General features: G+C 41.9%; 1 protein-coding gene across 8 annotated transcripts in view; it reads right to left on the bottom strand.

Annotated features, from left to right (window-relative positions):
• The window catches only part of LOC132384860 (thyroid hormone receptor alpha), a 459,686-nt gene that overhangs the window by 55,085 nt on the left and 392,189 nt on the right, over nt 1-12,412 (bottom strand). For all 8 annotated transcript variants that reach the window (XM_059956458.1, XM_059956454.1, XM_059956450.1 and 5 more), the window contains one exon: nt 8,050-8,150. In XM_059956458.1, coding sequence (XP_059812441.1) covers nt 8,050-8,150 — 101 coding nt within the window. The remainder of the gene's footprint in view (nt 1-8,049; nt 8,151-12,412) is intronic.

Below are 12,412 nucleotides of genomic sequence, written 5' to 3'. Positions count from 1 at the left end.
GTCAGTTAACTCGGATCTGTGGCTGGCTTTGTTGATGTTCATGACACTCAACACCCGTTCACACAAATAGGTCGAGCCGAACAAAGAGTAAAGCGCAAATGTGGAGTAATACGCTGCACCTCAACAAAGGTCAATGTATATAGAGTGCGTCATCTATTGGGAAAACGCCAGAATTGCGGGGAAAAAACGTTAACAAGGTTTATTAATATAATTTCATCAAGTTCTGCGGGCCAGATTAAAAAGCTTAACGGGCCGCATATGGCCCCCGGGCCGTAGTTTGCCCATGCCTGGTCTAGGACAAGAGGGCACAGCCTCAGTATGGAGGGCCATCCATTTAAAACAGAGGTGTGGAGAAACTTCTTTAGCCAGAGGGTGGTGAATTTGTGAAATTTATTACCACAAGCAGCTGTGGAGGCCAGGGCATTGGGTGTATTTAAGGCAGAGATTGATAGGTTCTTGATTGGACATGGCATCAAAGGTTACTGGGGAGTGGGGCTGAGGGGGTTAAAAAAAAAGGATCAGCCATGATTAAATGGCAGAGCAGACTTGATGGGTCAAATGGCCTAACTCTACTCCTATGTCTTACAGTCATGTGGAAAGGAAAGGGGAGAAGAGAGAATGGCCTTAGTAGGATGGGTTCTACCACCTGTGGAAACAATCCCCAGAGTATCTACCTTTCCAAGCCAGCTCACAATCACTTATGTTTTAATCATTTTTGTAAACGCTTCATGACTTGGATGCAATTTATACTATCTGACCTCATAAAATATGCTCTTTATCTTTGTTGTCCAGGATACATCTAGGTTCTAACATAGGCCACAAGCTGCTACTCTAATTAAATTTTTCATTTTAAATTCCTCAAGCTATTTTTTGGAGATGCTATTAAGTTAATTACTTTTTATTTTAATTATTCAATTTGTATGATTTCTTGTGATGTCCAAAAAAAGTATGCAATCATTTGAGACTATCTATTAGTCAGCAAGTAACATCAGGTTGTCTGTTTCTTGGGGTGTCATTGTGAAGATTCATCATGAAGGATGATTGAATTTGTAACTTAAATTCTACTACACATTTTGGCTTTACTGTTCTTTCTATCAGTAATTTGTGCTGTGACTTTTATTAAGATCTCTCCAATGTTATTACATAAGCTTTTGTTAAGTTGTAGCCAATTTTCCATTTGTAGAGTAGAATAAGTCTAAATGATTCAATGACTTTTGTTAAGAAAAGGTCTTAAGAGATAAGGGACTGAGGAGAATAGATGGAGCTATCCCATTTGGATAAGCAGGGCAGCACTGTGAGGATCATGTTTTTTGATTTCTCAAGTGCCTTCAATACACCCAGCCCACATTACTGGGGCTCCGTTCAACGCAGGTTGGCACTTCCATTGTATCCTGGATAATGGACTACCTGACTGGCAGACCACAGTTTGTGTGGCTTCAGAGCTGTGTGTCAGACATGGCTATAGGCAGCACTGGGGCCCCACAGGGGACTGTATTGGCTCCCTTCCTGTTTACCCTGTATACCTCAGACTTCAGATACAACACTGAGTCATGTCATCTGCAGAAATTCTCTGATGACTCAGCAATAGTTGGGTGTATAAAGGGAATTCGGGAGGATGAATACAGGGGCCTGGTGGAGGACTTTGTCAAATGGTGCAAGCTGAATTACCTGCAGCTCAACATCAGTAAGACAAAGGAGATGGTGATGGACTTTAGGAAGACTAAGCCTGCACTGCTCCCTGTTACTATTGGTGGTGAAGACACAGATGTGATGAGGACCTACAAGTACTTGGGGGTGGGGGGGGGCACCTGGATGACAGACTTGAGAGCAGCATCAATACAGAGGCTGTGTACAAGAAGGGCCAGAGTCGCCTCTACTTCCTGAGGAGACTGAGGTCCTTTGGAGTGTGCAGGCCTCTCCTTCACATGTTCTACCAGTCTGTTGTTGCCAGTACAAATTTCTCTGTTGTGATGTGCTGGGGCAATGGCATCAACACGGGTGACACCAACAGGCTCAATAAACTGATTAGAAAGGCTGGCTCTGTTATAGGAGTCAAACTGGACACACTGGAGGCTGTGGTAGAACAGAGGACCCTACGGAAAATCCTGGCAATTCTAGACAATGTTTCTCACCCTCTGCGTCCCACCCTGGCTGAACAGGGGAGCACTTTTAGTAACAGAATAAGACAACTGCGCTGCTCCAAAGAGCGCTATATGAGGTCATTCTTACCCTTTGCCATTAGGCTCTATAATGAGTCAACCTATAGCCAGGGAAGTGATGACTCCCTCCTGTTAGACTGTTTGTAGTAACTTATTTTTTATTCTTTCTTACTTCTCTTCTAACATTTGTGTATCTGTGCGCTTGTAATACTACGGTGACACTGTAATTTCCTTTGGGATCAATAAAGTATCTCTCTATCTATGTATGACCTAACATTCAAAGTAACTTCAGGAGGTAAATTGTTCATCTCTTCAAGTATCCACTACTTTCCTCTAAGTTTCAAGTGCTTCACTGCTGTTTGTGTAGAATCTGTGAGATGTTCAGATGCCAGACATTACAAAGCAAATTAAGACAGAATTTCTTTGGCCTATTCCAATGTTTCTACTGATGCTTTTGCTCAGATCAGAGACTGAACATTGTCTTTGCATAGTCATTCAGCACTTGGGCCTGTTCCACTAATCAACTAGGTTCCAAAAAAACTGGGAAGATTTATATTTATATGGAGTCTTTTGTATTCTTTTAGGACATTCCAAAGCGATTAAGTGTTTTTGAAGAGTGTTCACTGTTGTTATGTAGGTAACTTAGCCAACCCGTGCACAGCAAACTCCCACCAAAAGCAATACAATAAAGATCATATCATCCGATGTTTGGTAATATTAAGTCTGGGATAAATACTGGCTGAACAGCAGGTAGAACTATGTTGCTGTTTTTTGAAATAATGCCATTCGATCTTTTATGTCTCCTGAGAAACAGAAAGGGGCCTCAACTTAACATTTCATATGGCATTCCAAGAGTGCATAAATTTCTCAAGAACTTTTGAAAAAAAGGATTTTAGGATCTTTTGTGAGACTATTAGTTTGGCACCAGTGCAACTGAACTCCAGGCTTTCTCCATTTCCAGTTAGCCTTTTATTTTAGGTCATAGAGTTATACAGCATGGAATCAGGCCCTCTGGCTCTACTCTTCCATAATGACCAAGTCATCTAACTGAGCAGCGCAGTAGCCTTGTGGTTAGTGCAATGCTTCATAGCAGCCAGCTATAACAACGGAGTTTGATTCCCTTTGCTCTCTGCAACAAGTTTGAACATCCTCCCCGTGAGAGTGTGCGTTTCCCCGGGCACTCCAGTTTCCTCCTACGTTTCAAAAATGTACGGGTTAGGGTTAGTGAGTTGTGGGCACGCTGTGTTGGCACTGGAAGCGTGGTGATATTTGCGAGTTGCCCAGTTCAAAACTTGTTGATTTGATTTTACGCAAGCAATGCACTACACTGTATGTTTAGATGTACTGTACACGTGACAAAAATACACTAATCTTTGTATTAAGCACCAAGAGATTCTGCAGATGCTGGAAATCCAGAGTAACACACACAAAATGTTGAAGGAGTTCAATAGGTCAGGCAGCACCTACAGAGTCAATAAACAGTCGATGTTTTGGGCCGAGACCCTTCATCAGACCTGATGAAGGGTCTTGGCCTGAAATGTCAACTGTTTATTCATTTTCCGAGATGCTGCCTGACCTACCGAGTTCCTCCAGCATTGTGTGTATGTGTATGTTACTCTTTATCTTAATTTTTATTTGCTTGCATTTGGCCTATATCCCTCTAAACCTTTCCTATCCATGTTCCAGCTTCTAGCACTTCCTCTGGCAGCTCATTCCATATAGGCACCACTCCCTGTGTGGAAAAAAGTTGTTTGGGTGTCCTTTTTAAATCTTACCCCTCTCACATTAAATCTATGCCCTTTATTTTTAAGCTTTCCTACTCTGTGAAAAGACTTTGGCTATTCACCTTATCTGTGCCCTTATGAATTTACAGATTTCTATTAGGTCACTCCCCATCTTCCTTTGTTCCAGAGGAAAAAGTCCCTCTATCCAGCCTCCCAATATAACCCATGCACTCCAGTCCCAATACAATCCACCTAAATCTTTTCTGCGCCCTCTCCAATTTAATGATATCAATCCTACACTAGGGCAACCGGAACTGTAATACTTAAATTTGGGTGCTTGGTTTGCTGACAGTACTAGACTCCAAATCTCTCCTCAGCCCAATAAGGGGAACTAATACAGTACATACAATAAAACTGAACTCACTTCCTGTAAAAATCTCTTAATTTATTCAATGGATTATATGCAACAGATCTCATCTGGATGTCATATATACAGAACAGGACCAATAGTATCATAAAGGATCCCATCCACCTTGACATGGACTGTTTGTCCCACTCCCATCAGGGAGGAGGCTGCACAGCATCCACACCAGGACCACCAGACTCAAAAACAGTTGCTTTCCCCAAGCAGTGAGGCTGATCAACACCTCCACCCACTAACCCACCTCAGCACACCCCTAACCACCACTATTTTATCAGTTCTTGTCAATCTCCTTATGTACAGACACTCCTGTGCCTAGCATCACTTTATGGCCATACAATTAATCTCAGTATATAAGCTATTTTATGTATTTATGTTTATTGTGCATTTTTCATTATTATTGTGTTCTCTATCATATGGTGTTTTTTTTGTGCTGCATTAGATCCAGAGTAACAATTATTTTGTTCTCCTTTACACTTGTGCAATGGAAATGACATTAAACAATTTTGCCTTGCTTTGTCTTGTAATTGAATCTATACTTTGGAAATAGCCTTTAAGATCTTTTGAAATGCAAATAGATAAACTGCATGGGTATATTATTTTTTAAAAATTCCCAGTTAGCTTCTGGTTTCTGACGTTGGTGCCTGGGAATAATTGATACAGGCCAGTATGTCAAAATCCATATCACTGGCTTCTGTAAGTAGAGAACTCAATTGAATGGTGATCATTTAAAAACATGACACTGGTCAACCTGTTACCTAATACTTCCAGAATCCAATTGGATTGTGGCTACTGTGGGAACTTAATTCAGTACAAGACCAATGTGATCCAACTTCCTGGCAAGTGTTGGGCCCAGCAGCTGCTTCACTGTAAGCTTTTGGTCAAGTTTCTTGACAACTTGTTGAATGCTGTATGTCTAATTAATTATACTATGTTTTCGACTTGCAAAAACACTGAAAGTGTGAACAAATATCTACTGCAAAGCCCTTATTGACAAACCTTGACTAACATGATAGCATTTTGTTTTCCCACAAGAAAAGCCACAAATGAACTACTGAGTTTGGAACCTTGACTGGAAAGAAGGGCTTTCCACCCCACTTCTGATTCTGATGGCTATGGGTTTTGGTGTATCTCTACTGACTTAACACTAAAAATCAAGGCTGAATATCTGGGGTAATATTGAGGGAATTTTGTACTGTTCGATTCTGCAAGACTGCAACATGAATGGCTAAAAACTGACAATACTCAGCAGGTCTGGCAGTGTCTGTGGAGAGATATGCAATATTATGCTTAAGGTTGATGACCTTTAATTAGAACTGGTGAAAGATTCTGATGATTAACATTCTGATGAATGGTAAGTGACCTGAAATGCTAGTTCTATTTCTTTCTCCACAGACGTTGCAATATCTGCTGAATACTTCCAGCATCGAGTAGAATCCGGGATCAGCCATAATGCAATTGTGGAGCAGACTAGATGGGCCGAATGGCCCGATTCTACACCTATGTCTTATGGTCTTATCTGCTTTTATTTTAAGCTCTCTTTCTTTGCAGGTTTTTGCTTTTCTATATAAATACACAGATGTTAGGGAAGGGTATTTACTGTTCTTACCCTGACTTGTCTATGTACGTGATTTTTGGCCTAAGTCAATGTCTCTGACTCTCAAATACTCTTGAGATAATCTAGCAAGCCATGTAGATTGACAAGAGCTGGGCCATAAAATGCTGACCTTCCTAACACTACAAGTAGATAGATAGATATTTTTATTGATCCCAAAGAAAATTACAGTGTCACAGTAGCATTACAAGTGCACAGACACACTAATGTACAAATACTAGAAGAGGAGAAGTAAGAAAGAATAAAAAAAAAGTTACCTCAAAAAGTCTAACAGGAGGGGAGGTTATCACTTCCCCGGCTACAGGTTGACTCATCATAGAGCCTCATGGCTGAGGGAAAGAATGACCTCATATGGCGCTCTTTGGAGCCGTGCAGTTGTCTTTGTCTATTACTAAAAGTGATCCTCTGTTGAGCCAAGGTGGCATGCAGAGGTTACATCTCATGAATGAGTTTGTTACGAATGTGCCACAACTCTGAGGGGCCGAAGGGTACAAAGTAGCCCCCTCCTTTGCAAGAATCGCAAGATCGCTATTAATTCGGGTCTGGGACCCAGGAAATGACAGAGAGACACGCAGGATCCACAAGGGTTTGGAATGTGGGTCCTGGCCTCAGCGATACAAAGCCACAGATAACGGCCATTGTCTCTTGGAGACGGAATTGTGTATTGAGTACTGTACTATTCATTGACGCCCTCAGGGGATGACTAGAGTGGGCTGGTTGAGGGATTGCATCATCCCAACCTGATTGACATCTGAGACCCCGTGAGAAAGGATAAAAGAGGGTCTGGGGAACAACCCCTTCAGACGCACCAGGAGAAACGTATGAGACTGGTGGGGACTTGTATGTGTCCATCCTTGCCCGGATGACAGGTCTTCCATGGAACGGCCTCGCTAAAGGACGAATGCAGATCAAGATCGGATGAAAGGAAAAGCCAGCAAGTTTCAAAAATCTGTCTCTCTCTCCAACCAAAAAGCTGCAGCCTGAATGAACTGAGTGACTTTTATATTTCCATCGGACAATACATTATCCCCTAGACAACGATAGAGCTTATTTCTTATTGATTATTATTATACCCGCACTTTTAGATTTAGTATTGATGACGTATATTATCTGTATGTTTGCATTGATATTATTTTTGTGTATTTTTATCAATAAATACTGTTAAAAATAGTACCATCAGACTTCAACGGACCTCTCTATCTTTGCTGGTAAGTGACCCAGTAACGGGGTTCGTAACAAGTTTAAAGCACATATTAATGTGTTGAAGATAGATGTACGTGTGACATCCCCAAGGCTGAAATCTGTTCTAGCAGTTCCTGGGTGAAGGACACTCACTTACTTTTGACACCAAATCTGCCTTCTCTGGAACTGCATTCTTAGTATAAGCCATCACTAATGTGAGTGAGCATTACTGGGGGAGGGGGTGGGAAGTCAGAGGTGTTTTTTTACACAGAGACTGGTGGGTGTGTGGAAGGCGTTGCTGGGGTAGTGGTAGAAGCAGATAGATCACAGGCATTTAAGAGACTCTTAGATAGGGATATGGATGAAAGATAAATTGATGGCTTTGTGGAAGAGAAGGGTTAGATTGACTTTGAAGTAGGTTGGAAGGTTGACATAACATCCTAGGCCGAAGGGACTGTTCTGTGTTGTACTGTTCTATGTTCTATATCACCGAGCTACATAGGTGAGGAAACGCCCAAAACTTTGTAGCCAAGGGAAAAGAAAATTTTAACTGGAATTGGTTTATGTTCACGTGTACTGAGTTACAGTGAATGGCTTGTCTTGCATACAGTTCATATACATCATATTGCACTGAGGAAGTACAAGGTAAAACAATAACAATGCAGAATAAAGTGCAACAACTACAGAGAAAGTGCAGTGCACGTAGACAATGAGGACAATCATTATGAGGTAAATTTTGAGGTCAAGAGTTCATCTTTACTAGAGACATTTTAATAACAGTGGGGTAGAAGCTGTCCTTGAGCCTGTGGTATGTGCTATCAGACTTTAGTATCTTCTGCCTGATGGGGTGGGGGAAGAAAGTCTTCCATCATGACACAGTGGGAAAGAAAAGAGTTTGAGGAAAATACTCGTCTTGCATGATGTTGTAAACCACATTATAATTCTCACCTTACAGCCTTCGCATGTGATGCAGCGGTAATGGTATCCGGTCGCCTTATCACCACAGACCACACAGGGCTCATCCTTCTCCAGATAACTGGGAATGTACCCTGAAAGGAAAGAATCAAAAATACAAAGAATCAGAACACAGAGCCACAGTACGAAATTGAACGGGTGGAGACTGCATGGCTGTTACCTTTCAATGGACAGCTTGGAAGTAGGGGTGAGCTGAAAAGTAAAGGGTTAGCCATTTTGAGTACAGCAGGAGAATATACTGTATATAGCATGCTCCATTGGACTTTTGTGCTTAACACAATTGGCTCTGTGTGCAAAAAGCCCAAACTTAAGCTGGCAATTGGACATAAACTAAAAAACAGAAGTTAATGTAGATAGATGATTTTAAGCAGTCCCAAGATAACATTTGAGAATTGCAAGCTGGAGATTTTCTAATCCAAGATAATATTTGAGAATTACAAGCTGGATATTTTCTCATGCACTCGTCATCAGCACTAAGTGCTGATCTACTCATCTTCACATTTTCAGATCCACTGCAACTGAATGTCTGGGAGGGAGTACGACTATAGCTGACATTGAATGGCCGAGATCAGAGAAAAGTTTCCCTACCTCACAGAGATGTAAGTTTTCACTGAAGCCCACACAATATGCCAGGTTTGTTGAATAGTTGGGAGTTAAGCTATCACAATATGTAAGAGATTTTCAGTAACTGATCAGTTGAGGCAGGAGTAAGCGATCAGCGGAGTAAGGGACAAAACTATAGCCTGTCTCTGAATTTTATGCCAGGTGTCAGTAGATTTATAGAAAATCAGAGGTAGGTCAGCACAAGAAATAGATATGCAAATAATCTATTAGCTAGCGTTCATCTTTTAGCACATAAGAAGTCTGTTAAAGCATCTGATAACAGCAGGATAGAAGCTGTCCTTGAGTCTGTCTAGTTAGATAGGGATTCCAACATTCTGACCCTGTGACAATGAAGAAACAATGTTGTAAAGTTGAAGCTGGGGAAGTGTGTGCCTCAAGGGGAACTCTGTGGCTTTCCCATGTGTTAGCAGCCCTTGTTTATCCAGATGGTACAGACCACGGGTTTGCAAGGAACTGGCAATGAAACTATGGAGCTGGCAAGATGTTAGAAATGTAGAAACAATATAAAAAACAAAGTGCTGAAGTAGATTATTTGACCTATTGTTCATCTCAATACCATATCCACAGGCTTGTTGAATATCCCATTTTGCTTCATTTGGAACGCACTTGTCACTCACTCAATGTCTAAATAGCCAGAGCATCCTCCTCACAACTCATAATCCAGCCTCGTGTCATCAGCCAATTTAGAAATACTACCAGCACAAGAGATTCTGCAGGTGCTGGAAATCCAGAGCAACACACACACGCGTGCACACATACACAAAATGCTGGAGGAACTCAGCAGGTCAGGCAGCATTTATGGAGAGGAACACAGAGTCGACATCTTGGGCTGAGACCCTTTATCGGGACTGGGTAATATCAGGAATGCTGTTTTACATATGATTCCATTGATATAAATTGTAAACAGAATATTCCAGTGGCATCCTTGAATATACTTTGCAGCTGTGGCACGCAAATTGGTTAACTATTGAAGTGCCATCCAAACAGACTCCTTTGTTGTGCTTGGCATTGATCTTTTTAAAGCTATACTCATTCCGGCAATGCTTGTCTGCCTGGGGAAAAAATAATAGGGTGAGTTCAATCAGTTTAACCCGTGCTGAAATTGCTCCAAGAATAGTTCTTATGCTTTCAAAGGGTGTGAGATTTCAGTGAACCCAATGGAGCCACAATTAAAATGAACTGACATCAGGTTCATGGACTTCCATCAGAAACACTTGCAAAGATAAACGGCACTTCAAAGGGACTGTTATTAATTGAAGTGGTTTCTATCTCACGTCAACCAGAACTACAAGGCTCATTAAACAAATGGCTAAGAACCCACAGTGCCTCCATTGGTATCTAAGTGAACTTTGGAGACCAGCAATCCAATTAAGGTTCCATTCAAATAGCAGTCAAAAGCCCAAAAGAATGTCCATTTAAAAAGGCTCCATTCTGCCAGGAACTCCTCACTGAAGAAATTAAGATCCAAGTCTGAAGCTTGAGGGAAAAGAGAACGTGCCAGAAATATCAGCGAACTTCCAGCACAGCAAGCAAAAAAGATTGATGCTTTTGGAATTGTTAGCCAATGTATTAGGGCCCAAGACATTAATTACTCATTGTTCATTGTAGAAGTTGACTAACTGGCCAACAGTTTCCCTTATTTTTTGATTTCATATTTGTTGACATAACAGTCACTAAGATTTTGCCATTTGTCATGGTAGCAATGGTGTAATAGTAATATAAACGGGAACATGTGAAAGGACCTCGGTATCACTTTTACCCGTTATACCTTCTTTCAATATCAAGACACACCTGTCCATTATTTTCAGCCATAAAATGGCTTGTTGTGATGGATACGTGTTTCAAGGTACATCTGTTCATCAACCACATAGTCCCCCTCACCCAACCCCCCACTGTTGCCCTCTGCCCACCCCATCTCCTCTATATGGTTCTATGGTCCACTTTCCTCTCCTATCAGATTCTGCCACCGGAGGCCTTTTGTTGCCTCCACCTATCATCTCCCAGTCTCTTGTCACTAGTTCCATTCTCCCTTCCTCCTTCTGCTTATCACTCCTCATAACCTGAATTGACCGACCACTTGCCAGTTCCTTAAAAGCTTTGCTTTATTTGTCACATGTACGTCAAAACATTGAAACATACAGTGAAATGCATCGTTTGTGTCAATGATCAACACAGTCCAAGGATGTGCTGGTGGCAAACCCACAAGTGTCGCCAACGTAGCATGCCCACAACTTACTAACCCGTGCATTTTGGACTGTGGGAGGAAACTGGAACAGCCAGAGGAAACCGACAAAGTCACGGGAGAATGTACAAACTCTTCATAGACTGCGGCAGGAATTGAACCTCGATCCTTGGTGCTGTAGAGCAATTGCACTAACCACTACACAGCTGTGTCCCCTTTGCTTCACCTCTTCCCCTCATCTCCTTACACTGGTTATCTCCCCTTTATCATTCAGTCCAGATGAAAGGCCTTGACCTGAACTGTCAACTGTCCAATTCCCTCCATAGATGCTGCCTGACCTATCGAGTTCCTCCAGCATCTTGATTGTTGCTCCAGATTCCTGTATCAACAGTCTCTTGTGTCTCCTCTCGTTATACCAACATGTATTGCAAACTAATTCATTTCAAATGCACTTCAAGCTGCAAGTTTAATAGGTGAGACCAAGAGAGGGAGAAGGTGGTGGGGAGGAGAGGAAGGAGGAACTAAAAAGCTGGGAGGTGATAGATGGAAGAGGTAAAGGGCTGGAGAAGAAAAAATCTGATTGGAGAGGACAGTGTTCCATGCGAGAAAGGGCAGGAGAAGGACACTGGGGGGAGATGATGGGCTGGTGAGAAAGAGAATGAAAGGAATGGAAAATAGGGAAGAAGGAAGGGGGAGAGAAATTACTGGAAGTTAGAAAAAACTGATGGTCATTCTGTTAGATTTCACCCAGATGAAACATGAAGTGATGTTTCTCCAATCTGAGTGTGTCTTCATCGTGGTCTTGGTTTGCCTCTCTCCCACCCACCCACCTTTTCCCTCAACTGGTTTCACCAATCACCTGTCAACTTGTACTCCCTCCCGACTCATTCTTATTCTGGTTTCTTCCCAGTCCTTTACACTCCTGATGAAGGGTCTCAGCCCAAAACACCGATTGTTTATTCCTCTCCATAGATGCTGCCTGACCTGCTGAGTTCCTCCAGCATTTTGTGTGGGTGTTCCCCTGGATTTCCAGCATCTGCAGAATCTCTTGTGTTTAATGTACAAGTGCACATGGTTGGCATCTTCCATTCTGATTCTCCTGCTTGCTCAAATGATGCATAATATAAAAACCAATCTAACCTACCACCAACTAGAAACCCTCTTTAAAGCACAAAGATGACTGAAGGTCTACTTTGTAGACTGTCTGGAGATGTAACAAGATGGAGGGACTTTGAAGGAGTATCTCAGACTTCAGTGGTGTATTGGGAGTCAGAAGAAGCTTTGGAATGAGGGCAATGTAGCAGTTTGCAAACAAGATGGATAAATCTATCAACACACACAAAATGCTGGAGAAACTCAGCAGCTTAGTAGTTCCTTCAGCATTTTGAGTGTGTGTTACCCTTCATTTCCAGCATCTGCAGAATCTCTTGTGGATAAAACAATCAATATGCTGTGGAGATTGAGTGGTACATTTCAATGTGGTCACCACAATATTACAGCCAGTATCATTGGTTAAGATTGGGAATTGAT

This window comes from Hypanus sabinus, chromosome X1, assembly GCF_030144855.1.
Source record: "Hypanus sabinus isolate sHypSab1 chromosome X1, sHypSab1.hap1, whole genome shotgun sequence".
NCBI classification, from domain to species: domain Eukaryota; kingdom Metazoa; phylum Chordata; class Chondrichthyes; order Myliobatiformes; family Dasyatidae; genus Hypanus; species Hypanus sabinus.
Note: the sequence above shows the minus strand (reverse complement) of the source record. Positions and strands in the feature narration are given on the sequence as shown.